Source organism: Mastigoproctus giganteus, chromosome 10 (genome assembly GCF_048544385.1).
Source record: "Mastigoproctus giganteus isolate SK-2022 chromosome 10, ASM4854438v1, whole genome shotgun sequence".
Classification (NCBI taxonomy): domain Eukaryota; kingdom Metazoa; phylum Arthropoda; class Arachnida; order Uropygi; family Thelyphonidae; genus Mastigoproctus; species Mastigoproctus giganteus.
The window spans coordinates 140,612,003-140,638,508 of NC_143584.1; the positions used below are offsets into that span (position 1 = coordinate 140,612,003).

The 26,506-nt window shown below is 36.3% G+C and overlaps 1 protein-coding gene across 2 annotated transcripts in view; it reads left to right on the plus strand.

Annotated features, from left to right (window-relative positions):
* The window catches only part of ATPCL (ATP-citrate synthase), a 551,864-nt gene that overhangs the window by 325,507 nt on the left and 199,851 nt on the right, over positions 1-26,506 (plus strand). For both annotated transcript variants that reach the window (XM_090382775.1, XM_090382774.1), the window contains exon 16: positions 2,939-3,054. In XM_090382775.1, the coding sequence (XP_090238901.1) occupies positions 2,939-3,054 (116 nt within the window). The remainder of the gene's footprint in view (positions 1-2,938; positions 3,055-26,506) is intronic.

A 26,506-nucleotide genomic window follows, 5' to 3' on the forward strand; every position in this document is an offset into this window, starting at 1 on the left:
TGCCTAATCTCCTTTGTGACTTGATTACAGACTATTTTATATGTGCCATAGGCTTCTGTGTCACCTGATAATTTATATGCATCTGATACATTTTTCTTCTCGGCCAAGAGCCTCATTAATTCATCTGACCTCCATTTATGCTATACTTTGAACAATATTTCTTAGTTGGAATGAAAAGTCTAGTTGCCTCCAAGATTAAGTTCCTGATGGCTTCCCATTTAGAATTCAACATTGGTAACATCATCAGTTGATCCCACTGTATAGAATTTAAAAACTGTCTGAGACCTCTGTAGTGTTTGTGTAATGGAAACAGTCAGATTTAAATTTAATTGCTGTGAACGATTTGTATCATTAAGAATAATGGGTTAATCATTATGAAATTCTGTTATTTGTAAATTATTTTCATATTTTGGCTGAACCTGGCTTTGTGAAACAGCACTTTCAAATTTACAATGTTAAAATCGAAGTACCAAACAAATATACTTCAGAAAAATATGGAGGTAGAACTACGTTGTTCATTAGCAAGCTTTCCGCTGGATATCCAACTTGTACTAAGCAAAAAATCACATCAGATATCACCTTAAATGTTATAAATAATATTGATATTTTAATTCTGTGTTAATGAATATTAAAATGTAAAATAAATTTTCGAATTTTTTTTAAACATTTCAAAAAGTTTGTAAATTTTTTTTTTTTTTTTTATCTTTTACAAATTTGAACACACGCACATAAAATGGAGGTGGGATTCGTGTGTGGAAAAAATGTTGTTATTCTTGACTGTGACAATTATTAAAAAAAAAAAAAAAAGGTTGGACTCCGTTGATATACACTAATACAATCCACATTTATTGTTTAAATCATTACTTCAAATTTGTTCAGTAGTCGATTATTAAATGTAAATACTTAACAAGCAGATTGAAAAAGGTAATTGTATCATTTATTTATAATTTAATTTATTAATATTATTATAACATTTATTAATATTAACATATTAATAAAGGCAAAATGCTTTATTTTATTTTTTTTTTAATTTCTGAAAATTTAAAACTTTTAAGGCTGTAAATAAGTCCCTTAAAGCAGTTGCCGGTCTGATATATTGCAGATTCCAAGAGTTAAATTACTTACCATACAGTCTAGACCTGGCTCCCAATGATTTTATTCTCTTGAGATATCCGAAGTGTGGGAATATACACTGAGTGATCACTGAATTATGACCACCCCTGCAAAAACTGAATGCGACCCGTTGACCACGTGAGGTACGAGAGTGCGGAGTTTAGCCGACCTATGTAGCATAGATAAAGTGTCAGTGGTTCAGTAGGTAGTAAAATTCCGAGCGTGATGGGTAAAAGGAAGGATTTATCGGACTTTGATAAAGGTCAGATTTTGGGTGCTCGACGAGCTGGTGCCTTGATTTTCCAAACGGCTGAACTGGTGGGGTGTTCGAGAGCCGCCATAATTAGTGTACCAGGACTGGCTTCAAAATGGTCAAGCAACAAGCTGACGGCAAAACTGCAAAGGTCAGCGAAAGGTTGATGTTAGAGGTGAGCGCCGGGTCCGACTACTCATACAGGCAAACAGGTGCAGCACTGTTGAATAGTTGATTACCCAATACAACATAGGCCAATCCAGAACAATATCTGGCATGGCCATGCATCGCACGCTCGCACGTTTGGGCTATACCAGCAGACGACCCCTACAGCATACTCTCCTAACCAATCTTCACCGGCGTAAAAGACTTGCCTGGTGCAAAGAGCATGCAAGTTAGATGTAAGAAGACTGGAAGGTGTGCTGGTCGGAGACTCATCCGACCAGCACAACTTATTTACTCCACACCGTGGATGGTTGTGTACGGATTTGGTGTCAGCAACACGAGGCTCTTGATCCATCATGTATGGTATCAAAAGTGCAGGTTGGTGGAGGTGCATGTATGGTGTGAGGCATGTTTCACTGGCAGAAACTTGGACCCCTGGTGCATGTAGAACAACATATCACTGGTCTCCGCTGTCTCTGCTGACTGTGTACACCCCGCTATGTTACACTTTTTCCCGAATGGCGATGTCATCTTGCATTGTCATCTTGCATTGTCATCTTGGTGTCTTCCAAGATGACAATGCACCGAGCCATCAGGCACTTTATGTGCAGGAATGGTTTGAGGAACACAGTTCTGACTTCCAGCATATCGATTGGCCTCCAAACTTACCCGATATCAATCCCATAGAGCACTTGTGGGACACTATGGAAAGGCATATCAGGCATCTGGATACACTAATCACCTCCATACCTGCATTGCTAGGTGCCTTACACACAGCTTGGTTGGCCATACCTCCTGAACGCTTCTGACATCTTGTTGAATCAATGCCATATCAGATAGCTACTGTACTGAGGGCAAAAGGAGGACCTACAAAGTATTAGGTAGGTGGTTATAATTCAGTGATCACTCATTGTATATTCCAGTGATGATGGTCTTACGGCTTCTGTATATGGCTTTTTTCAGAGACTGGAACAAAGGTCTTTTTTTTTTCTGGTATTTAACTCAAGAGGATATATATTGAGGAAAATTTTTTAAAAAAAATTGGGCTGTGTTGTTTCTTTATTAGTGTGAGGTAGATAACTTTTCAAAATGCCCCTTGTATTCAAATTGCCTTTGCATTCAGTTCTTCTCTGACAACATTGATAATATTAAAATTACATTTTTATTATATTTTATTATTTGTTTTTTAAAATGAATAAGTTACAAAGTTCTTTTAAGTCATTAAAAAATCATTTAAAATGTTCCTTATTTGAGCAGAAATTGACATGCACGCGTGCGCGCACACACACGAGGAGAGGGAAGTGGCAAATATCAGCTTTGTGAGATTTGTCACCTTTTTGTATATTGATTTTTTTCTTGAACATTCCTCTAATTATATTATTCTTATTATGTTGTATGATTATTTAGTTTACAAGAATATGTCAGATGCAATGCGAAAACATCCAGAAGCAGATGTTATGATTAACTTTGCGTCCTTGAGATCAGCCTATGAAAGTACTTTGGAAACCATGAATTATCCACAGGTAATCATTTTAGTTACTTACAAAACAGAATATTGCTGTGATTCCAGAAGTTGTACATAAAGGCACCATAAAAAAATATCAGTGTAAATACACAATGGTGAACTCATAATGAAAAACTACATAAGTTAGTGTAAAGGCATCGATTTAACTCGTAACTCGTTGTGACTACCTTCACAACGAGTTACCTTGTATTGCATTACCTCGAATAGGTAACACTTCCTAATAGAGAAGACTATCGTTACTTATTCTCAGTGGGCACCACCACCCAGGCAGCAGTGTTTCAAGGGCTTATTGGCCTATCCTCGTATTGGCTTATCCATGTCTGGGTGGTGCCCACTATAGTCTTCTCTATTGGGGAAGCATTACTTATTTGAGGTAGTGCAGTACGTGGTAACTTGTTGTGAAGGTAGTCATGATGAGATACAATTAAATCGATGCTTTTACTCTGCTTATGCAGTTTTTCATTATGGGTTCACTATGATGTATTTACACCGATATTTTATAGTGTATTTTATTTAAGTATTACCTTGCACACCTTTTGGCATCTCTCATATTGTGGAAATAACTTCACAACTGGGTTGGCATGATTGCAACACCAGGGTACCTGCCCACCCACCGAGGATAGGCCAATAAGTCTTGACACCGACATTTTATAGTGTATTTTAAACTCATAATATTTTATGCTTTGAGCATTTATATTTTATCTAAAGGCACCATACAATCTGTAAAGAAATGGAGGAGGGGAGAGTCTCCAAACAGTATTTTGTAGTGTATTATGTAATATTTTCAAGAGCATTTTTATTGGCCTGCAGAAACATTTATGTTTTGCAAATAATTGAAGGACCTCTCCATTAAGAATCTGAGCAAAAAGGGGTTAGGTTGTCCAGAAGAACACTCACCATTGTTTTCTTTTCAGACGTTGGCCTGTATCAGGGGCATTCAACAATTTTTAGTTAGGTGCAAGAACAGATAAAATTCTGAAAGTTGTGCAGGCCATTTTGTTTATCACAGTTGAAAGAATATATATATATATAAATATATATATAAATATATTTGAATTATATCAAATGATATTTAGGTTTAAATAAATAAATAAATATTGGCTCCAGTGTTAATGCTATTGTCAGTGGACAATTAGACATTACACAAGCATGGGTTATATATGCATTTAACTTATTTATACATTATTATTTTTAAATTGTGGTACTACTTGGGAGTGTCAGGTTTGTAGTGACCCCAACCAACCCGTTAGTTATATTTAAAACTAGCCCTGGCATGGATAGCCTTACATATAAAAATATAAAAGATACATATAAAAGCAACTAAATTAAACGAAATTTTAAAGAAAGCTGGAGAAATTGGAATATGTTAGTGAAAATTAATGAAAATAAATGAAAATTAACATTCCTACCCATGGTCACACCTCTGCTACTCCTCAGAGGCTTTGAGCAGACATATAGCCATACTGGAGGAATGTATTATTCATATCAGTTTCTGTAATCTTTATACCAGTTTTGCAGGTTAAATACTTGGTGGATAATTTGGAATTATAAGAATAATCTTATTGAATATATGTACTTAATTTTATATAAGTACTAAATTTTAAATAAACAGGGTGGTTTTTGTATATTACAGCAAACTGTGATAGGAGATTCAAAGCCCTACGAATATGTAACATATTGAAATATCATAGTTCTCACCTCCATTCCTGTGGTGGTGAGATACTATGGTGAGATACTCTGAAAATGTTCAATTTCTTGCCAAAGTTTAATTTTATTTGTGTGTGGTACAGTTTATTGCGCAGATGTACCAGGTTTTATCCGTGGCGTGATGGTTAACCTTTCCGTAGGCAAAGTCACATGCTTTGCATTCCTGAGTGTGGGCTGGTGTTGATTGTAATTTAAAGCTTGATTTATTATTGTGGGAAGCAGATACAATATGATATCTAACCAGGCTAAAAATGATAGAAATAAATGATAGTAATTGACATGGTGGTAATTAAAATAAAATGGGAAAAGATGGGATGATAGTTATTAAAATTAAATGTGTTATCCATAGGGTGTGGAGTGTCAATGCTTTTCTAAGGCGTGGCAGCCTTGTATGTGCCCATGGGGATAACTATTTACAAATACAGTGAAACTTCCCTTTAACAGACAGCCATGGGTAACGAAAATGTGTCCGCTAGAGAGAAGTGTCCGCTAACAAGAAGTCTGAGGGAGAAAAAAAAGAAAAGAAAAAAAAAAAAAAAAGAAAAATCATTAGACGTTTAATGTAAAATTAAATTAAAATATATACAGATTTTGAACAATATTTTTGTAAATAATATACAATTACATACACAAGAGATAAAGAAAAATCGTTAAACGTTTAATGTAAAATTAAATTATATACAGATTTTGCACAATATTTTTGTAAATAATATACATACAATTGTGCTATGCATATTATGACTTTATCTAAAGAAAAATACATACAGTAATCACTTATTTTCTTCTGCACCTTCTTCCGGCTGATAATTTTGTTTTCAACATTTGTTTGGAGTGAAGAAACCATCGAAAGTCCTTCAGTATCTTCTTCAGCAGCGAAAAACATTTTTAAACGATTGATTTGTATGAGCGCTGCTTCTATTTTCATCGGTGGTTCGTCGTTAATATGTTCTTCGACAGAATGACCTCCTTCCATTTCTTCATCCTCATGAGGAACTTCTTGAAAAATATCGATGATAATGTCGTTGATATCTAGGCACCATCTTCTGTAGTGAGGTTTGAGTCTATATCTTTGTAGCCAGGGTCACTTGTAGCGGAAGTATCGTACATTATCAGTAGATGTTGAAGTTCTTGTTCTTCTTGGTGCTCCACATTGCTGTTCACAACTTCAATTTTTGCGTTTGAGAAGCCAGACTTTACAAAACAGTTCACGACAGTTTGTTTTCTAATTGCATTTACTGAAAAGGAAATCCATTGAATCGCATCTAGGATGCTGATTTTCTTTGCAAGGTCACTCGCACATGTTACATCGTTCATGTTTGCAATGAGATGTCTTAAAACACGTTTTCTGTAGTGAAGGTTAAAATTTTTTATTATCCCTTGATCCAAGGGCTGACACTCTGCGGATGTGTTTGGTGGCAGAAAAATGATTTGAATGTTGGACAGTTCAATGTGCGGGTGAGATGCAGCATTATCCAGAAAAAGAATAATTTTTCTGTTTTGACGAATCATGTTTTGGTTAAAGTGACTTATCCATTCGCTCATGATATCTCGTGTCATCCACGCTTTTTTATTAGACTTCCAGTCAACATCCAAAAGATTCAACTTTATGCCCTTGAAACAACGAGGATTTTGTGGGTTTCCTATAACAAGAGGTTGTTCTAAGTCTCCCAGCATATTTGTACACAATAGTACAGTGAAGCGTTCCTTAGAAATTTTTCCGCCCTGGCACTTTTCGTTTTTTAGACTCATTGTTTTTTCAGGAAGAGCTTTAAAAAAACAACCCTGTTTCGTCACAGTTGTAAATATCCTTAGCTTCAAAACCACAACATAAATCTTCCAATTTGATGGTCCACTCTGTTACAACCCCAGTATCAACAGGATCCACCTTCACCACTTACGGTTTTCCAAGAAATTTTATGCCGAGTTTTGAACTTGTCTAGCCATCCCACAGAAGTTTTGAACTCATTTACTTCCATAGATTTCACAAACTCCAAAGCCTTTTCCCTAATAATAGGCCCATTAATGGGAATTTTTTTAGCACGTGCGCGACAAATTTGAAGTCCAACAGTTTTCGGGAATGATTTTTGAACCTGATCATTTACGTGTTGCCAAAATTGTTTGAGCAGTTCATTTTTTTTCCTTTAGGATGTTGCTTACCTGCGTCTTCCCGATTTTGAATTTTGCAGCGAGATTGCGAACACTATTTTTTTGCCGATCATACGCATTAATGAGTTCGACTTTATCTTTTAAAGTTAAATGTTTACGAGAAGACATTGTGCACTTCACACGACACTGAACAAAACTGAAAACTGAAACTGAAAAGACAAAAGGCCAACCATATTTCCCCCCCCCCCCCCCTGCACACACCGAATTCGTCAGAAGTTTTACACGTGCCTGAAAATTCTTGAAAAAGGGTTTAGAACCGCGACGTAAACCTTGATAAAATTCAGAGAATCGGAAATAGAAAATAAACACACGATTGAGGCAATACGTGGAAGAAACGTTCCTAGAAAAAGGGCCGTGAGCTCGCCTGCTGTCCGTTATGGGGAGATCAAATTAAGTGCTAATCTAAACGAAACAGTGCAGATTGCCTGTCCGCGTCCATTACAGAGAATGTCTGCTAGACAGAAGCTGCAAACACGTTAAAACCAATGGAGGTGAGTTGGGGAATTTGAAAATGTCTGTTGTAGAGAGATGTCCATTAACGAGAGGTGTCCGTTAGGAGAAGTTTCACTGTATATACAGCCTCTTTCATTGTGAATATTAACCCAGTGTTTCTGTACTTTTAATTAAATCTCGATTTAGTAGAGAGGCATTATATCTGTATGGTGATGATGACCAATGTATTTACATTCCTGGTGTTAATAACTCTGCTAGTGGGGTATTTTGATTTTGGACATCCAGGTACTGTGTGGATAGGTGTCAAGACACACCTATGTGCAATTAACCTGGGGTACAAAGGGGGCCCAAATTAGAGCTATAATTTCTTTTATGCTTATTTTCATAAAAGTGCAAATAGAGGCTGGCCATGGAGCATGAACAGCATGTGCAAATTAGAGGTGTGGTTATGGGATCAAGTCGTTCATGCTCCATAGCCAACCTCTATTTGCACTTTTATGAAAATAAGCTTAAAGGAGACATCACATACTACAGGTACATAGACGATGTACTAGTCATCAACCATAGAGACTTCGACAACACGGCTAAAAAATTCTATCACGAAGATTTGACTATAGAAAGAACCAACTCCGAAAGCAACCTGCAAGCCAGCTACCTACAGTCAAATCACAATAACAAACGACTTTGTATACACCAAACACTATGATAAAAGAGACCTGTTCTGCTTCCCAGCAATTAAACTAACTAACTGGGAAACTAAATTAGCCAAAAATATACATGGAAACTTTATCAGAAACCAAACAAACAGAATTATACACATATGCAATACCCCAGAAAGCATTATAGCAGCTTTAATAAAACTGAAAAATACCCTTATCAGAAACAAAATGCCTGACAATTACATAAGAAACCATATAAATGCAGCCGCACAAGCTAAACTCATACAGCAACCAACTAATATTAGTCCTAATAGTATCATAGAAAAATTTTTTTCCATGGAGCATAAAAGCTCTAATTTGGCCCTGTTTTGAACCCCAGGTTAATAGTAGTAATAGTGGCATGTGATGAAAGAAAGCAAGTTTATGAGCTTATGCAGCATCAGCCAAAAAAAAAAAAAAAAAATCGCACCATTCCCTCCAAATGCCTGTCCAGTTCTTCCTTAAATTTATTTAACGTATCAACTTCCACAATGACAGATGGAAGTTTGTTCCAGCAATTAACTACCCGCTGGCTAAAGGCAAATTTACACACATCTATTCTACATCTGTTTTTTCTTAATTTGAATTTATGCCCAATTAGGTTCGTAATCTGAACAAGTGGAAGGATCCCATCAGAATTCAGCGGGCTCGACCCATTCAAGGCCTTATACACCTCAATCAGATCACCGCGCAGGTGCCTAGTCCCCAGCCACTGAAATTTGCATAACTTAAGCCTCTCTTGGTAAGAGGATCTCTTCATTCCCCTCACCAATCTTGTTACCCTTCTCTGTACACGCTCAAGTAAATCTACATCCTTCCTAAAATGAGACCTCCAGACCTGTACGCAGTACTCAAGGCATGGCCTGACCATTGCCTTATACAGAGGGACAATCACCTTCTTTTCCCTGCTTCCAAAATTCCTATATATCATTGACAAAACCCTGTGACCTGCCTTGGCAGCCTGTCTGCATTGCTCAGAAAACTTTATATCTGACTGCACAATTACTCCCAGGTCGGTCTTTTTCATTTTCTACCACCTTAAGTGTAGTACCACACAGTTGGTATGTTTCTCTGGGATTACTTCTACCCATATGCAGTACTTTGCATTTGTCAAGGTTAAACTTCAGTTGCCACTTCTTAGCCCATCTTCCCAAATTTTTTAGATCCTGTTGCAGTAGCACACTGCCATTACTGTCATTAACAATCCTGCCAACCTTTGTATCATGTGCAAACTTCGACACTAAGCCTGATATACCTTCATCAATGTCATTGATAAATATACAAAACAACAGAGGACCCAAAACCGACCCTGTGGGACTCCACTAATAACATTAGTCCACGAAAAGCAGCACACATTGATTACCACCCTCTGTCTTCCCCCACCCAACCATCCTTTTATCCATTGTAGCAACTTACCATTAATACCATTCTGCTCCAATTTGTACAATAGTCCTCCATGTGCAACAGTGTCAAAAGCTTTCCTGAAATCCAAATATATGATATCAAAATTATTTTTTGCATCCAGTTCCTAACCACATCATAATATCCTATCAAATTTGTGAGACAAGACTTTCCCTTAACAAACCAATGCTGTGTCTGAATTATTGCTGCAGTCTTGTCTAGATGATCCTGCAATGCATCTTTAACCAGTGACTCCATTATTTTACCCGGAACAAAAGTTAAACTAACTGGTCTGTAATTACTCATGTCACCCTTCGAAACCCCTTTGTGAATTTGGGATACATTTGCACATCTCCAGTCTGTGGGGACCTCCCCTGAGTTCAAGGATGCTCTCATAATTATGGCTAAGGGTTTGCTTAGTTGCTTTGCCGCCTCCTTTAATATAACTGGATAGATCCCATCCACCCCAGGTGCCTTTCTTATGTTTAACTTCAACAATTTCTCCTTTACTTTGCTCTCAGTTATTACAAAATCATTAAGCACCCTGCTACAATTTGATAAGCTGCCATTTTCAAACCTTAATAACTCCTCATATGTGAATGTAGATGCAAAATACTCATTCAGTTTGTTTGCTATCTGAGCAGGATCATCAACAGTCGATCCATCGATATCAAGTGGACCAATCAGATTCATCCCCTTCCTTTTAGAGTTTATATAAGTGAAGAAATCCTTGCTGTTTTTCTTAGCATCTTTTGCCAAAGATTTCTCGTAATCTGCCTTCGCCTGCCTAACCTCCTTTGTGACCTGATTACAGACTAGCTTATATCTGCCATAGGCTTCTGAGTTGCTTGATAATTTAATTGCGCATAGGTGTGGCTTGACACCTATCTGCACGGTACGTGGATTTGGTCATCATCATCGTACAGATACAGGAACCCCGCGCTATATGCGGGGGTTACGTTCTTGAGAAATGTCGCGAATACCGAAAACCCGAATGGTGAGTTATGGCTCCCATAGTAATAAAGGGGTTCCGTTCCAAAGTATGAAATATATAAGAAAAACTAGTCTAAAATTTTGTCAATGTATGTATTATATGTACCTTCATAATATGACTATGTACATAGACAGTACATAGTGAAATGCAAGCAAGTTCGAAATGAAAATAAAGAAACAGTTTAATATTAAATGTAATATTTATTAGAAATTTCACATAAATCTTTCAAACCAGCGCCTTTGCTAGCAAAAAAACTTATCCCGCCAGTGCTATCACCAGTTTTGCTAAAGTGTTGGTAAAGGAGTTTTGCTTTTTCACGAATGATGAGTGAATTTAACGGAATTTTATTTTGAGTTCAGTCTTCTATCCACAGATTTAAAGCTTTTTCCATTTTTTCTAATTTAACATCACGAGTTACAGAGCAAATTTTTGAAGCAATTAGCGCGTTTTCTTGACACTACGGCGGATTTTTTCTTCCGATTTTTTGATTGATCGTACTGTTGACTCATTGATTTTATAATGTTTTGCCACTGAGGAGACACTTTCACCATTAGAAATTTTGTCTAAGAACTCAATTTTATTCGCTAATGTCATCACCTTTGATATTTTCACATTTTTCTTGTTATTCGTTGCCATATTTTTGTACGGGTTAGAAAGAACTTGTCCACAATATAGTCACTTTCTTCCGTTAACACACTCGAAAGTCTGTTTTACACTGCAAAACGTTAGATTTATCATTTTTGTGAGCATATCAATTTATAAATTGATAAATTTATTCAATTTATAAGCATATAAATTAAAAGCAAATGACGAAACCTTCCATGACAAGCGCATAACACATACTGAACAAGGATTAGCGAGAAACATCCACGCTCGCAATTTTGTCACCCCTCTCCCCCACCCACTGAGCGCTGTTTTGACCGGGAAAGATAATTTTAGCCACGCCCAATTTTTCTTTATGGCGGAAAATATTCACAGTGCTTTAAAATTCACATTTTTTAGGTTTCATTTTATATTAAATCAGCGATCGTGTCCCCCCCCCCTGCTAAGCACCAGTTTCCGAATTGCGTGAAATATCACTATGTGTAAATGTAACAGGCCAACAATATAGAAATAAGTAAAAATGGATGAGAAAGGTAAAAATAAAAAGTAGAACATACCATAATATCGAATTGAATAGAAAAGACTGACCATTATGCCCCATCTCATCAGTGGACCATGAGGCCATAATGGTCAGGGAACCACTACATTTTGAACGCTACACAAACCCATGCCGTGAAAGAATGATACCAAGATCACATTGCCAGTGCAATAGATTTGTACAACGGTGGTCCATATGTAGTGTAAAAATAATAGGACAGATAAGTAATACTCACATGGAAAAACCAAACTACTGAACAGACAAAGCAACTGCTAAACATATATATCTGGAAATAAATTAGGCTATAGAGGGCAGCACGGATGCAGCGTTAGGAATTCATCACACTACTACCAGGCTTTTCTATTCAATTTGATGTTATGGTATGTTCTACTTTTTATTTTTACTTATTTCTGTATTCTGTATTCAGTTAAATACATGCAACATGTTGTGGTTTCTGCATATTTGCTGCCACTGATGTCTGCTCTACTATCCTTATTTTTTATTTTCACTTAATTTTGCACTTATTTCTACTGTTAATATTAAATTCATTTGGATTGTTGTTGTTATTTGGTTTTTAGGAGCATTAGCAACTAAGGCCATATTGCTCCAATCATTTGGATTTAATTAGAATTATATATATATAAAATATTTTCTATAATATTGAAGATAATTCAAGCAGACAATACCAAGATGGATTTAAAGAAATGCAAAGGATATATATACAAATAAATATATATATATATATATATATATATACACACACAGGGTGATTCACTACCAGTGCGAAAAACTTGCAGGAAGTGTAGGGGGCACAGAGACGAATCGGAATCACATAGCATTGCAGGGTCCAAAATGCCTTTGTCATGTGGTAGAGGATGTTGAACGGGAGGTTGCGTGAACAGCGATCCCGCTGGAAGTCAGCATTTGCGAACCAGTTCCCGAGGCAGTAGGATGGACGAGTATTCAAACGTTGAACTGGCCAACATGCAACTCACGTATGGAGCTGTGGACTGTAATGGGCGCGCCGCTCTGCGCTTGTACCAGGAACGTTTCCTGCACAGGCGTGCTCCTGATCATATGATTTAGGTTATGTGAGACTGGTTGTTTCACGAGAGGTACCATGAATCGAGGGTGAACGACGAGGGCGCCAGACAATGAGGAGAATGTCCTACATCTTGCAGAAGGCGATAGGCCAACGATTGGGAATTTCCCAATCCATTGTACGGAGGATACTGTCAACAAACCAAATGAGTTCATACCATCTGCAACGCGTCCAATCATTGGAGCCTGTGGATTATCCACTCCGGAGGACTTTTGCTACTTGGTTTCTTCAACAGAAATGGTTCGCAAATGCTGATTTCCAGCGGGATCACTATTCACGCGACCTCCCGTTCAACGTCCTCTACCGCATGACGAAGGCATTTCGGACCCTGCAATGCTATGTGATTCCGATTCGTCTTTGTGCCCCCTACACCTGCTGCAAGTTTGTCGCACTGGTGGTGAATCACCCTATGTGTGTGTGTGTGTGTGTGTGTGTGTGTGTGTGTATACATGGTGTTTCAAAAATATTGGTAAAAACGTTTAGGGGAGGTAGGTAACATCTAAAGCGGTGTTTCCCAACCTTTTCTTTACCATGCCCCACCTAAGTCTTTCTAAAATTCTGATGCCCCCTATGTAACGTTGGGAAACACCGATATACATATTTTTTATATTCAAAAATTGAATTATTTCCTAAATGAAGCCTAATTACGACTTGTTCAGGACACGAGACTTACATTTTAGGAAGAAATCATTAGGAAATTATTAATAAAAAAATAGTAAGTAAATTTTCAAAACATATAATAGACATTGTGATATCCAGTCGATTTCTTTTCTTTAGTAACAAATCATTTATGGCACTAAATCCACATTCAGCTAAATATGAAGATGGAAACGGTAACAATAGCTCTCTTGCAAAGTTGGTTGAATTTGGGTATTTAATTTCTGTTTCATCACAAAGCCATGCCATCGCTTCTTTTATATTGAATAAAGTTTTAACTGACTCATCATTTTGCATTTCTGAGAATTCTTCTTGGTACTGCATTGATACATCAGACAAATCCACTAACATTGGTTGCATCATCCAGGTTGGAAAATCAATTTGTTTTAAATCAAAAAACCTTTCTTTTAAATCATCGGACAGAATTTTCAGATGATCAACAATAACAAATACAGCGGTATCAGTCACTTCACATTTTTGCAGACAACGAAACTGTTCAAATTTTTTTTAAAAATATATTTTTGACATAATTTAATAAATGTAATGAAACCAAATGTCTTCGCTTTTGCATCGACGAGAGTTTTATTTGTTCCTTGAAGTTGTTTATTTAATATATTTAGTTTTTCAAAGATATCGGCTAAATAACTCACAAATGCTTTACCATCCACCGTTAACAGATGCTTCATTTTAGGTTTGTCACTTAAAAAGTCACTAATAGTATCAAATAGTTCCATAAATCTTTTCAAGCAGTTCCCTTTCGAGAGCCACCTTACTTCAGTGTGAAGTAAAAGTCTCACATGGTCTTCATTTTGTTCTTCACAAAAAAGCTTGAAGAGACACAAGTTTTCCCTATGAATAACACAATGCACAATAAGCATTTCTGGATTCTCATCTTTCATCAATTTTAAGCAGCCATTTTTCTTGCCCATCATATTAGCATTAGCATTAGTAGAGGCATTTGATGCAAGAAAGCAAGCTTATGCAGCATCAGCCAAAAAAAAAAAAAAAAAAAAAAAACCACTTCCACTTTACCCCTCTGTTCGTTCAAAATACCTGTCCAGCTGGGCCTTAAACTTATTTAGGCTATCAACCTCCACGACAAGGGTTGGAAGTCTGTTCCACCAACCAACCACCCGCTGGCTAAAGGCAAATTTCCGCACGTCTATCCTACATCTGTCTTTTCTCAATTTGAATTTATGCCCTCTCAGGTGATTATTCTGAGCTAGAGGAAGAATCCCATCAGCGTTGAGCATGCTCAAACCATTCAAGGCTTTATACACCTCTATCAGATCACCTCGCTGGTGCCTAATCTCCAGACACTGTAATTTGCAAAACTTGAGCCTTTCTTCGTAAGAGCACCCCTTTGTTCCATTCACTAATCTTGTTGCCCTTCTCTGTACTCGTTCCAGCAGCTCTACATCCTTCTTGAAATGAGGCCTCCAGACCTGTATACAGTACTCTAGGTGTGGCCTGACCATTGCCTTATACAAGAGAATAATCACCTCCTTATCCCTGCTGGAAAAATTCCTGTATATCATTGACAATACTCCATGAGCTACTCTGGCAGCCTGTCTGCACTGCTCAGAGAACTTCATATCTGCCTGCACAACCACCCCCAAGTCCCTTTCATTCTCTACCACTGTCAGTGTAGTACCACAGAGTTGATACGTTGCTCTAGGGTTGCTGTTTCCCATGTGTAGTACTTTACATTTGTCAATGTTAAACTTCATTTGCCACCTCGAAGCCCATCTGCTCAACCTTTCCAGATCCTGTTGCAGCAGCATAGTGTCAGTAGTGTCCTTGACAACCCTGCCAACCTTTGTATCGTCTGCAAACTTGGACATTAAGCTTGATATACCATCATCAATATCATTTATAAATACAGAAAACAATAATGGACCCAACACTGAGCCCTGAGGGACTCCACTAATAACATTAGTCCACGATGAGCAGTGTCCATTGATTACCACTCTCTGTCTTCTGCCACTCAACCATCCCTTTATCCATAGCAGCAATTTGCCTCCAATGTCACACTGCTCCAATTTGTGTAGCAGTCTTCCATGTGGAACAGTATCAAAAGCCTTTCTAAGATCCAAGTATATAATATCAAAGCTATTCCCTGCATCCAGTTATTTTGTGACTGCATCATAGTATCCAATCAAATTGGTCAGGCAAGACTTCCCCTTAACAAAACCATGCTGTGTCCGAGCTATAACTGAAGTCTTGTCTAAATGATCCTGCAGTGCTTCTTTAACCAGTGCCTCCATTAATTTTCCTGGAACAGAAGTTAAGCTCACAGGTCTATAATTACTTGTGTCAGCCTTTGATCCTCCTTTGTGAATTGGGGTCACATTTGCACATTTCCAGTCTATGGGTACCTCCCCTGAGTCCAAGGAAGCTCTCATAATTATGGCTAAGGGTTTGCTTACTTCCTTTGCTGCCTCCTTTAATATAACTGGATAGATCCCATCCACCCCAGGTGCCTTTCTTGTGTTTATCTTCAACAGTTTCTCCTCCACTTTACTCCCAGTTATTTCAAGATTCTGTAGCTTACTGCTAGAGTTGAATACACCTCTGGCATTCCCCTCGCTGAATAACTTCTCATGTGTGAATGTCGATGCAAAATATTCATTTAGTTTGTTAGCTGCCTGAGCAGGATCATCAACAGTTGACCCATCAATACCAAGTGGACCAATCTGATTCATCCCCTTCCTTCTAGAGTTTACATAAGTAAAGAACTCTTTTCTGTTTTCTTTGCATCCCTTGCCAAAGATTTCTCGTAATCTGCCTTCGCCTGCCTAACCTCCTTTGTAACTTGGTTGCATATCAACTTGTATCTATCATAGGCTTCTGTGTCATGTGTTAATTTGTATGTATCCCATGCATGTTTCTTCTCTGCCATATGCCTCATCAGTTCATCTGACATCCATTTAGGCCTAAACCTTGAACAATATTTCTTAGTTGGTATGTAAAGCCTAGTAGCTTCCAAGATAAGTTCTTTGAATGCTTCCCATTTTGAATTTGCTGTTGGTAACATCATCAGTTGGTCCCACTGTATAGAATTTAAATTATTAGGAGCACCATCTGCAGCGCAAGATGTTATATTTTTCATTGATATATTATTGTCATCTAAGTAATTTTTTAGCTTATTATATATATCTTTGGAGGTAATGGTGCTCTCTAACGATTTACAGAATAACATTTCTTCAGCAAAATTACCTTTATCAATATATCTTACATAAGTTATCAGTACGGCTTCACTGTCTCTCCAAGTTGAGTCATCCATTTGCAATGAAAATTTTCTTGTTTTCAGCTTTCCAACAAGTTGTATTTCAATATCTTCACTCATTTCATCTATTCTTCCGCTAACAGTATTGTTATTGAGTGGCTTAGCTTTCACGTCTTTGTCATCTTTTTCCAGAACTGTTTTAAGAAATGCTGATATTGATGGTTTGATTAAATTTTCTCCTATAGTATGATTTTTCCCAGATTTAGCAATGAGTAAAGAAATTTCATAACTAGCCTCAAGAGTACGATTGACAGTTGCAGTATGAGCAATAAACAGAGACTTTACCAACAATTCTTCTTTTGTACAAGTTAAGTCATAGTAGGCGGTTGTTTTAAACTCTAGACGAGCAATTTTTGAATTGCCCCCCTGAACAATCAAATTTCCCCCATGTGGGGCGTGGGACCCAAGTTGGGAAACACCGATCTAAAGGAATGTGAATTGCAGAGGAACCCATAACGAGAAACGTCACCGTAAGTTGGTAGATGGCGCTGTTCATCAGTTCGCGAGAGGGAGAATTTCTGATTTACTCATTCAAGCAATAGTCGCTGCATGAAAAGCATGCATTGATATACGAACTGTGAGCTGGCAGACATGCACCTAGTGTATGGATTAGCAGAGGGCAATGGATGAGCCACTCAATGAATTTGTGGGGAATGCTTCCCAGACAGACATGTACCGGACCACCGTTTGTTTGTGTGTGTGCATCAAAATTTGTGCAATTAAGGGTCATTTAGATGTAACAGGAGTAGTGTGGGCAGACCATGTTGGACGCGAACTCCCACCATGGAAGAAAGTGTATTGAATGCCATCCAGAATAATCCTACCAGCACACGTGCCGTTGCCTCTGCCCTAGGAGTGTCTCATTGTAGTGTACAGAGTGTCTGGCACTACGATTGCTTACACTCCTTTCATCTCCAAAGGGTTCAGTTACTGCTACCCCAAGATCATCCTGTCCGTGTGGCTTTAGCGCAGTGGTTTCTCCAAGAAAGTGTTCAAGACTTAATTTTCCAGCCTATGTTTTGTTCACGGATGAGGCTTATTTCACTCAGGAAGGCTTATTCAATCAGCACAATGCTCATGTGTGGGCTCAGACAATCCACACGGTGTGTGCCCCATGCGGCACAACATCGCTTCAAAATGTGAGATGCCACATTTGGTTTCAAAATGACGGGCGCCTGCCCATTATGGAAGGTGTGTTCATGATTATTTGAACAGGCATTTTGGGCGTCAATGGATTGCCCGTGGTGGACCCGCCTGGCCCCCATGCTCACCTGATTTATCGAGCCTTGATTTCTTTCTATGGGGGGGGGGCCCTCAAATCTATCGTGTATGAATTGCCTGTGGAGACGGAAATGGATCTCGTGACGAGACTCGTCTGCGCTGCTGCTACCGTCAAAGAAACTCCAGGTGTGTTCAACCGTGTCTGCTAATCCATGCTGTGTCAGTGTCAGGCATCCATCGCGTCTCATGCTGGAATCTTCGAGCATCTGTTGTAACATCATGAAATGCATGCATCTCATACTCCATTGTTAATATTATGTCAAATAATGGGCGCCTCTGTAGCCAGGTGGGAAGGAGCAGCAGTGCGTAGCACACGCTTCTTGATTAGACCGGGGTTCGAACCCATCACCACCAAATACGGAAGATGCGGAAAGGTCAGGGAATGACCAGCGCATATCCCGGAGCAATATGGCCTTAGTTGCTAATGCTCCTAAAAACCAAACAACAAACAAACATGTCAAATAATTGTTTGCCACTAATTACTGTCTTGTGTCCTTTCTGCTTATTGTGCCTCTGCTACTGCTTTCCCGTGATGTTTCCGGTTATGGGTTCCTATGCGATTCACATTCCTTTAGGTGTTACCTACCTCCCCTAAATATTCGTACCAATATTTTTGAGATACCCTGTATATATACATAAAACTTATTGTTTTCTACCCACAATCTAGGTGACTTCAGCTGGGGCCAACCACCCAGGCTGAAGGCAAAAAACGACAGGGAATTCTCTGTTTCTGTAATGATCAATATCTGCTAAGATATATAAATTCAGAGATTAAGTAATTTCAATCTAAACCAATTAAAGGTAGTTAAAAATTTTTAGAATCAAAAGAAAGATAGTATAAATGTAAGCATATATTAAAAATTGTTGACCTGACAGAAGACGTAATTTAATAATTAAAATATGAATAAATGTAAAGTATAAGGCATATCTACTGTATCCAGGACATAATGTAACAACTAGTCGTCATGAAATAATGCCTCTAGTGAGTATATGTGTGGTGACCCCTATGTGATGGATGTGATAAAAATAATTAATTAATTAAAATTAAGTTAACGCAAAGAGAAACATGCAGATAGTAAGAAGAATAAAAACTATAGAGTAGAAATAATAGAACCTGAGCTCTATTAAAGCGAAAATATAGTAGTACAAATAAGAAATAGTTTCTCCTAGATCCTCGGATTACCCTAATAATTTCGGATAAATAAGAACAAAGAGTGTAAGACAGCTTAAAATCAATACAAGATATAAGTTGTAGCTCGGGTATGCCCGGAATCGCAAACCCGTTCCTATAGTAGGACCCTGAGCTGAATTTGCATGTCATCTTAGCATGTCTTAGCGTATATACAGTTTTAAATTCGGTATCTTTAAAGAATCTGTTAAGCTGTTTGTGCCACTGTTCAACATATGGGACAGAAATAAAGTATTTTTTGATATTACTATTGTTGATTGGTGTAGTATTTTGTATCCTATCCTTAGCTTGTACCCTAATTCGGTTTATTGTGGTAACGGAATAACCCCTGTTTAAGAATCTGCTAGTTAATATTTGTATTTCTGAGTCCAAAGCAGAATCCGTCATTGAATATTTATAGGCATTAAGAAATTGATTAAATATAATCGATCTTTTGTAGGTGAACGGATGAAAGCTATTATAATGTAGAAGCATACCAGTGTTTGTAGGTTTTCGATAGATGCTAAATTGTATTTTGTTCAAGTCCCGGGTAAGCGTGAAATTTAGAAAGTTTAATGACTTTGTATCCGTATCTTCCCTTTCCAATGTAAATTTGAGTCTAGAATGAATATTATTAAACGAATGTAAAATGTCTTGGATAGTATTACTATCGGTAATAACTAGAACATCGTCTAAATACCTCCCATAGTATGTGATATGGGTTTGAAACGGTGTCAAATGTATCTGCTCAATCGTTGAGAGATAGATCTCTGACATTAAGCCACTCAGACTCAAACCCATTGGTAATCCAAAAATTTGTTTGTACACCTTGTCTCGAAAGCTAATGTAGTTAGCCTCAACTAACAGTTTAATTAAGTGAAAAATTTCCTTAATAGGTAGCTTCGTATAATTAATCGGTGTCGAGTTTTTATTTAACATATCCCAAATAATATCTAATGTGTATTCAACGTTTACATTCGTGTATAATGAGGTAACATCTAGTGAGAATAAATTGTCATTGTCGCCGAGTCTACAGTCTTTAAGCTTATTAAATAATGTATCGTAGTTCTTAATCCCAAATTGTATTACCTGTCTAAAGGGTTTTATAATGTTATAAAACATTATAACATTCCATTACCACAATAAACCGAATTAGGGTACAAGCTAAGGATAGGATACAAAATACTACACCAATCAACAATAGTAATATCAAAAAATACTTTATTTCTGTCCCATATGTTGAACAGTGGCACAAACAGATTCTTTAAAGATACCGAATTTAAAATTGTAGCTAGGCCAATACGGAAGTTACACACTATACTGAACAATCGCTCGGATCTTTCAGCGTTCGCAACACAAATTAATGATCTGGTATACAACATTTCTTGCGGTGATTGCGACTCGTCTTATCAGGGTTCGACCCGATTTTCTCTTAATATTCGTGTAAATCAACATGAAGCCTCAGTTCATGCTTCTCGTTCAGCAGCGTCAGAATTAGCCTTTCATGCCATTAACGAAAAACATACTTTTTTATTTAACGAGGCCAAAATACTTAGTTCAACGTAATTATACGTGACTATTAATTGCAGAAACCGTAGAAATTAAATTACACGAGAATTCGGTTAATGTTCGGCGGCCATATTTGATCTCCGATGCGTGGACCTTTACGCGCATGCGCGAAGACAAATAATCTCTATTTAAGTATCAGGTTTAACCCGATTCGGTAATTTTCATTCCTGTGATCACGACATACGGTCGAAAAGCATTGTCAGCTTCAGGAAGGAAAATCGTTTTGAATATTTTTGTTTGATTCTTTTAATTGCGTTAATTTGATTTTTAATTGTTTTATATTGATTTGAATTGTGTTAAATTGTTTATTTAATTATTTATATTTTACTCTAATGTACCGGTAAGTTGTCGATTTTTTTCGTTTTTTCCGTTTTAATTTCTGGAGAGTATCATACGGAAGTGTTCTACGCACTATATTGAGGTAAACTCCTCTGATTATTTTACTAATATTATTATCAACGTAGAACATATTGAGTAGTACAACTCTGATTCATACTATCTAAGTTAAAATAACATAAAATAAAATAAATGATACTCTATAATTTGCAGGCTGGCGGGTACAAGTTTTGTAAGCCATAAGACCCCAAGAAAGCTAAGTGTATCCTATGTACATATAATATACATCGCTCTAAATCTGTAATTATATTAAAGCAATGGGTTCAGGAAATGAGTTTTTGAAATTAATTATATTTATCGCCTTCCTGGGGTGGTATTTCAGGTAAGCGATAGGGAAATTATTATATATCAACTTATTGTACAATGCTCTCTCTTTTATTATATACGTTTTATTATATCTCTTTTATTATGTACGTTTACATCTATATTATTATGGAATATTTCTATACGAAGGTCCAGGTAATTTGCTATAGTAACAGAACTATTAGTTTTTTTCCAATACAAGTTCTTCTGGATATAATCTGCTGTAATCCTGAACGAAATGTGGACAATTAAACACACATAGATCATCTATGTATCTGAACATAAGTAGGTTATCTTGGAATGTTCTTTCTGTAGAATCTAGATAGAGGTTTGCAATTATGCAGGATTCTGGACTTCCCATAGGGATGCCATTCATTGTAAATATAACGAAGTTCCGTCATATACGTAATTATTAAAAATACATAAATTTATTAGCGTATCCCAGTACGTTAAATCAAACTTTATGGCATTTTTATGTACCAAATATAGTTTTTGGAGAACATATTTTAAATTGCCGAGATTGATACTAGTGAATAAGCTGTTAAGGTCAAATGTTTGTATTTGCTGAATATTGTTATTTTTATTGCATTTATAATCGGTAAGTTGTTATTTATTATCATAGTTTTATTTACATTATTTAATATAGTTTTAATTAACTTTTCTAACGTTTTACCTGGAATTTTAGCATAACTATCTCTACATGATCTTATGAATCTAAATGCAATAGGTGATTTTTGAAATTTAATTATACTATATATAAATGGATATTTTAGGTTATTGTACTTCCATTTTTTATGCAATGCTACTAGTTTTTTGATTATTAGGAGAAGATGCTATGTATTTGTATGTGCTACTGGACTGCAGTTAATTTTTAATAATTTCTGTGTAATATGACTTACATATAATTGGATAATTTCGAGTAGCTTTGTCAACCAGAGTAATTACAAAGTGTTTGTGTATTTCTTTGAGCTGCTTATTTATTAATTTAGTATTATTAAGATTATCCGGTCTGAATTTCAATTGATTATATTTGTTAAATATAATATTTAGCATTGTAGAACAGCCACATGTGGCATGGCTCAACAGGTATGTTATATTTGTATGCAGATCTTATGCAGTATTTTAATAAATCTAGATATAACAGTTTTTTAAAAATTGATTTATTAATAGGTAGATTAGGTCGAAACTTAAAACAGAGTGGGATTATATCCAAATCGCCGGTTATAATGTGGTTATGATTAGGATCTACGTATCTAAGAAATGAAGGCTTGTGGCAAACACGTATATCCTGTCCAATGTTAATATTGTGAAGATTTGTAGCTATTATTTTATAGTTACATGCTTTAAGACCAAATGGTTTAGTATATCTAAATCTGATATTAATATGTAAGTTATTAATAGGTAGCAAGTCATTACATTAGTTAATAGTTTTATGTATATCCAAATTATGCATCATTTTATTTTGAAAATATAAGACAAGGATAGAGTTTTCTGGTTGCTTGTTAATATTCAAAATATTAATTCTGAATTTAACAGTGTCTAGTATAATGTGCATAAGGTGACAAGATCCAAAGACATAATTATTAGCTTTCCTGCTTAGGTCTTTGAGTGCACTAAGTTTAATGCTGAAGAGTGTATTATGTATTTTACCAATGTTTATAGGGGTGCCTCCGTAGCCAGATGGGAAGGAGCAGCAGTGCGTAGCACACGCTTCTTGATTAGACTGGGGTTCGAGCCTGTCACCACCAAATACGGAGGATGCAGAAAGGTCAGGGATTGACCACCGCATATTCCCGGAGCAATATGGCCTTAGTTGCTAATGCTCCTAAAAACCAAATAACAACAACAACAATGTTTATAGGATCGGTGTCCCAAATTTTAAATAAATCTATGAAATTCCCTAGCTGTTCTCGGTCACTCTTAAATGTTTTAGATTTACTGTATTTTCTTTTGCATTTAGATTTATGTAGTTTAGCAATTTGAAACATTATAAACACATCTTTCAAATTATTAGTCATGTATTTTTGATTAAATCTGTTATTCAGTCCATATGGATATAGTATTAATTTCAATGTAGTCGGCCTTACAAACTGGAGATCTAATACAGTAATACCCCGACTTACGCGAACTCGGAGTTACGCGGTTCTTGATTTTTTCGTTTGGCAACGCTGCCGCCCACTATCTTCAAGGTCGTTTTTCATATGTTATCGATATACGGTGCGACGGCGGAGAATGAGAGCGAAAGATGAACAAAATTCAACTTTGCTGCTTTTATGTTTTTTATATCAGTGAAGGGAAAAACACATTTCACCATAATACAGTAATGGAAAAACCAACACAATTCCAGCTATCGGTATAATCGCAAATGCAATTAGATCGAGTTTACTACCAGTTTATAACAGATTTCACTAGCAGAAACGCAACTGGATTTTTATTGTTTTATGGTAGTAACCCCTAGAAATGTGAGGTGTTAATAGCGTATCTCTGCCTTTATGGTGTTGTTTATTCAGTTGCTACATGCGCGCAGCTTTGTTTATGCGTATCAAGCGTGCCTCCTCGTTTTGTAATTGTGCTTTATTCCCTAAAAATGAGTAAAATACTTAAAAGGTGTGAAAAGGAAGCGTCCTGGTGAAGACACTGCAGATTCAGAGAGAAAAAGAAAAGCAATTATCGATAAACAGAGGCGGACTGGGTCAAAAATTCTTACCCGGGAAAATTTATAGTGGCCTCATACTATGGTTTATGGCCAAAATCACACTGGCCCACCGCGGTTTCCCCGGTAAGGCTTATGGCCAGTCCGCCTCTGTCGATAGAGAAAAAATATAAAATTGTGAAATGCTTTGAGCGAAATGAAAGACCATGTGATATTGCACGTGCTACAGGCCTAAATGAAGCAGTGGCGAAAAGCACATGGAACGAAGAACGCGTTATAGCTACAAAGCAAGGAATAAAAAAAATTATTAGCTTGCTACGAAGAAATTCTGCGTGAAAAAAAGAACGCGCTGTGTCGTCAGACGAATTTGTTAGATTTTATGAAGCCATCGACATCGAAATAACTTTTTAACGTAAGTCATTTGTTTTTTTAATACATATTTTGTATTAATATGTATAAAGAACTGCAATTTTATTAATATTTTTCTTCTAAACTAGTGTTTTTGTTAGTCCTTGGTCCCAATTAAGCAAAATTTATATGTATTTATATGCAAAGTTGTATCCCGACTTACGCGAATTCGACTTACGTGATTTTCGTCGGACCCACCTATCGCGTAACTTCGGGGTATTACTGTATATCGAAATCAGTGCATGGTGATATCATTTTATCCCAATGCCTGAGGATTGCTTCTATTTGCAATAAAAACGCAACCTGTGCAGCAAACATAATAGCATTGTACAATAAGTTGATATATAATAATTTCCCTATCGCTTTCCTGAAATACCACTTCAGGAAGGCGATAAATATACTTAATTTCAAAAATTTATTTCCTGAACCCATTGCTTCAATATAATTACCATAATTACGGATTTAGAGCCATGTATATTATGTACATAGGATACACTTTGTTTTCTTTGTTGTCTTACGGCTTACAAAACTTGTACCCACCGGCCCACAAATTATAGTGTATCATTTTTTTATTTTATGTTATTTTATCTTATCTTATCTTATTTTATAATCGCACTGTATATACTTAAGTTCACGCTAAGATGACATGCAAATTCAGCTCAGGGTCCTACTATAGGAATGGGTTTGCGATCCTGGGCATACCCGAGCTACAACTTATATCTTGTTTGATTTTACGCTGTCCTACACTCTTTGTTCTTATTTCTCCAAAATTATTAGGGTAATCCGACGATGTAGGAGAAACTATTTCTTATTTTTACTACTATATTTTCGCCTTTATGGAGTTTAGGTTCTATTATTCCTACTCTATTAGTTTTTATTCTTCCTACTATCTGCATGTTTCTCTTTGTGTTAACTTAATTTTAATTAATTAATTAATTATTTATTTTTACCATATCCATCACATAGGGGTCATCACATATATACTTACTAGAGGGATTATTATTTCATGACGACTAGTTGTTACATTATGTCCTGGATACGGTAGATATGCCTCATACTTTACATTTATTCTTATTTTAATTATTAAATTACGTTCTCTGTTGGGTCAACGATGTTCAATATATGCTTGCATTTATACTATCTTTCTTTTGATTCTAAAAAATTTTTAACTACCTTTAATTGGTTTAGATTGAAATTACTTAATCTCTGAATTTATATATCTTAGCAGATATTGATCATTACAGAAACAGAATTCCTTGTCGTTTTTGCCTTCAGTCTGGGTGGTTGGCCCCAGTTGAAGTCACCTAGCTTGTGGATAGACAGCGATACGTTTTATGTATATACATATATATATATATATATATATATATTATTTATTTTTTTATTTTTATTTTTTTTTTGATATATGCTTTGCGTTTCTTTAAATCTATCTTGGTATTGTCTGTTTGAATTGTCTTCAATATCATACAAAATATTTTATACATATTATGGTCATAATGCATAATTGCTCTAGCAAGTGCATTGGCCCATAAGTATTAGTTACAGTTTGTTACAATTTATTAACTTTCTTTCCATATTACTGATAAATATATATGAATTTCTGAAAATTACACATTTTTCAAAATAGAATTTAATTTTTGTTGTTTATTTAGTTTAATATTTTCACATTTAATAATTAAATACAAATATCCAGCAATTATTTTATAACACTAACATTCATATTATAATTCTATATTAATATTGTTAAATACCAAAGAAGGTTCCTAAAACATCATAAGAAAGAAATACTTATGATGTTCTGTATTTCTTTCTTTCTTTCTTAGGAACGTAACCCCCGCTGTTCGCGGGGGTTACGTTCCTGAGAAATGCCGCAAATACTGAGTTATGGCTCCCATCGTAATAAAGGGGTTCCGTTCCAAAATGAAAATAAAGAAATGAAAATAAAGAAACAATTTAATATTAAATGAAATATTAATTGGAAATTTCAAAGAAATCTTTCAACCCAGCACCTTTGCTAACTAAAAAACTTATCACGTCAGTGCTATCACCTGTTTCGCTAAAGTG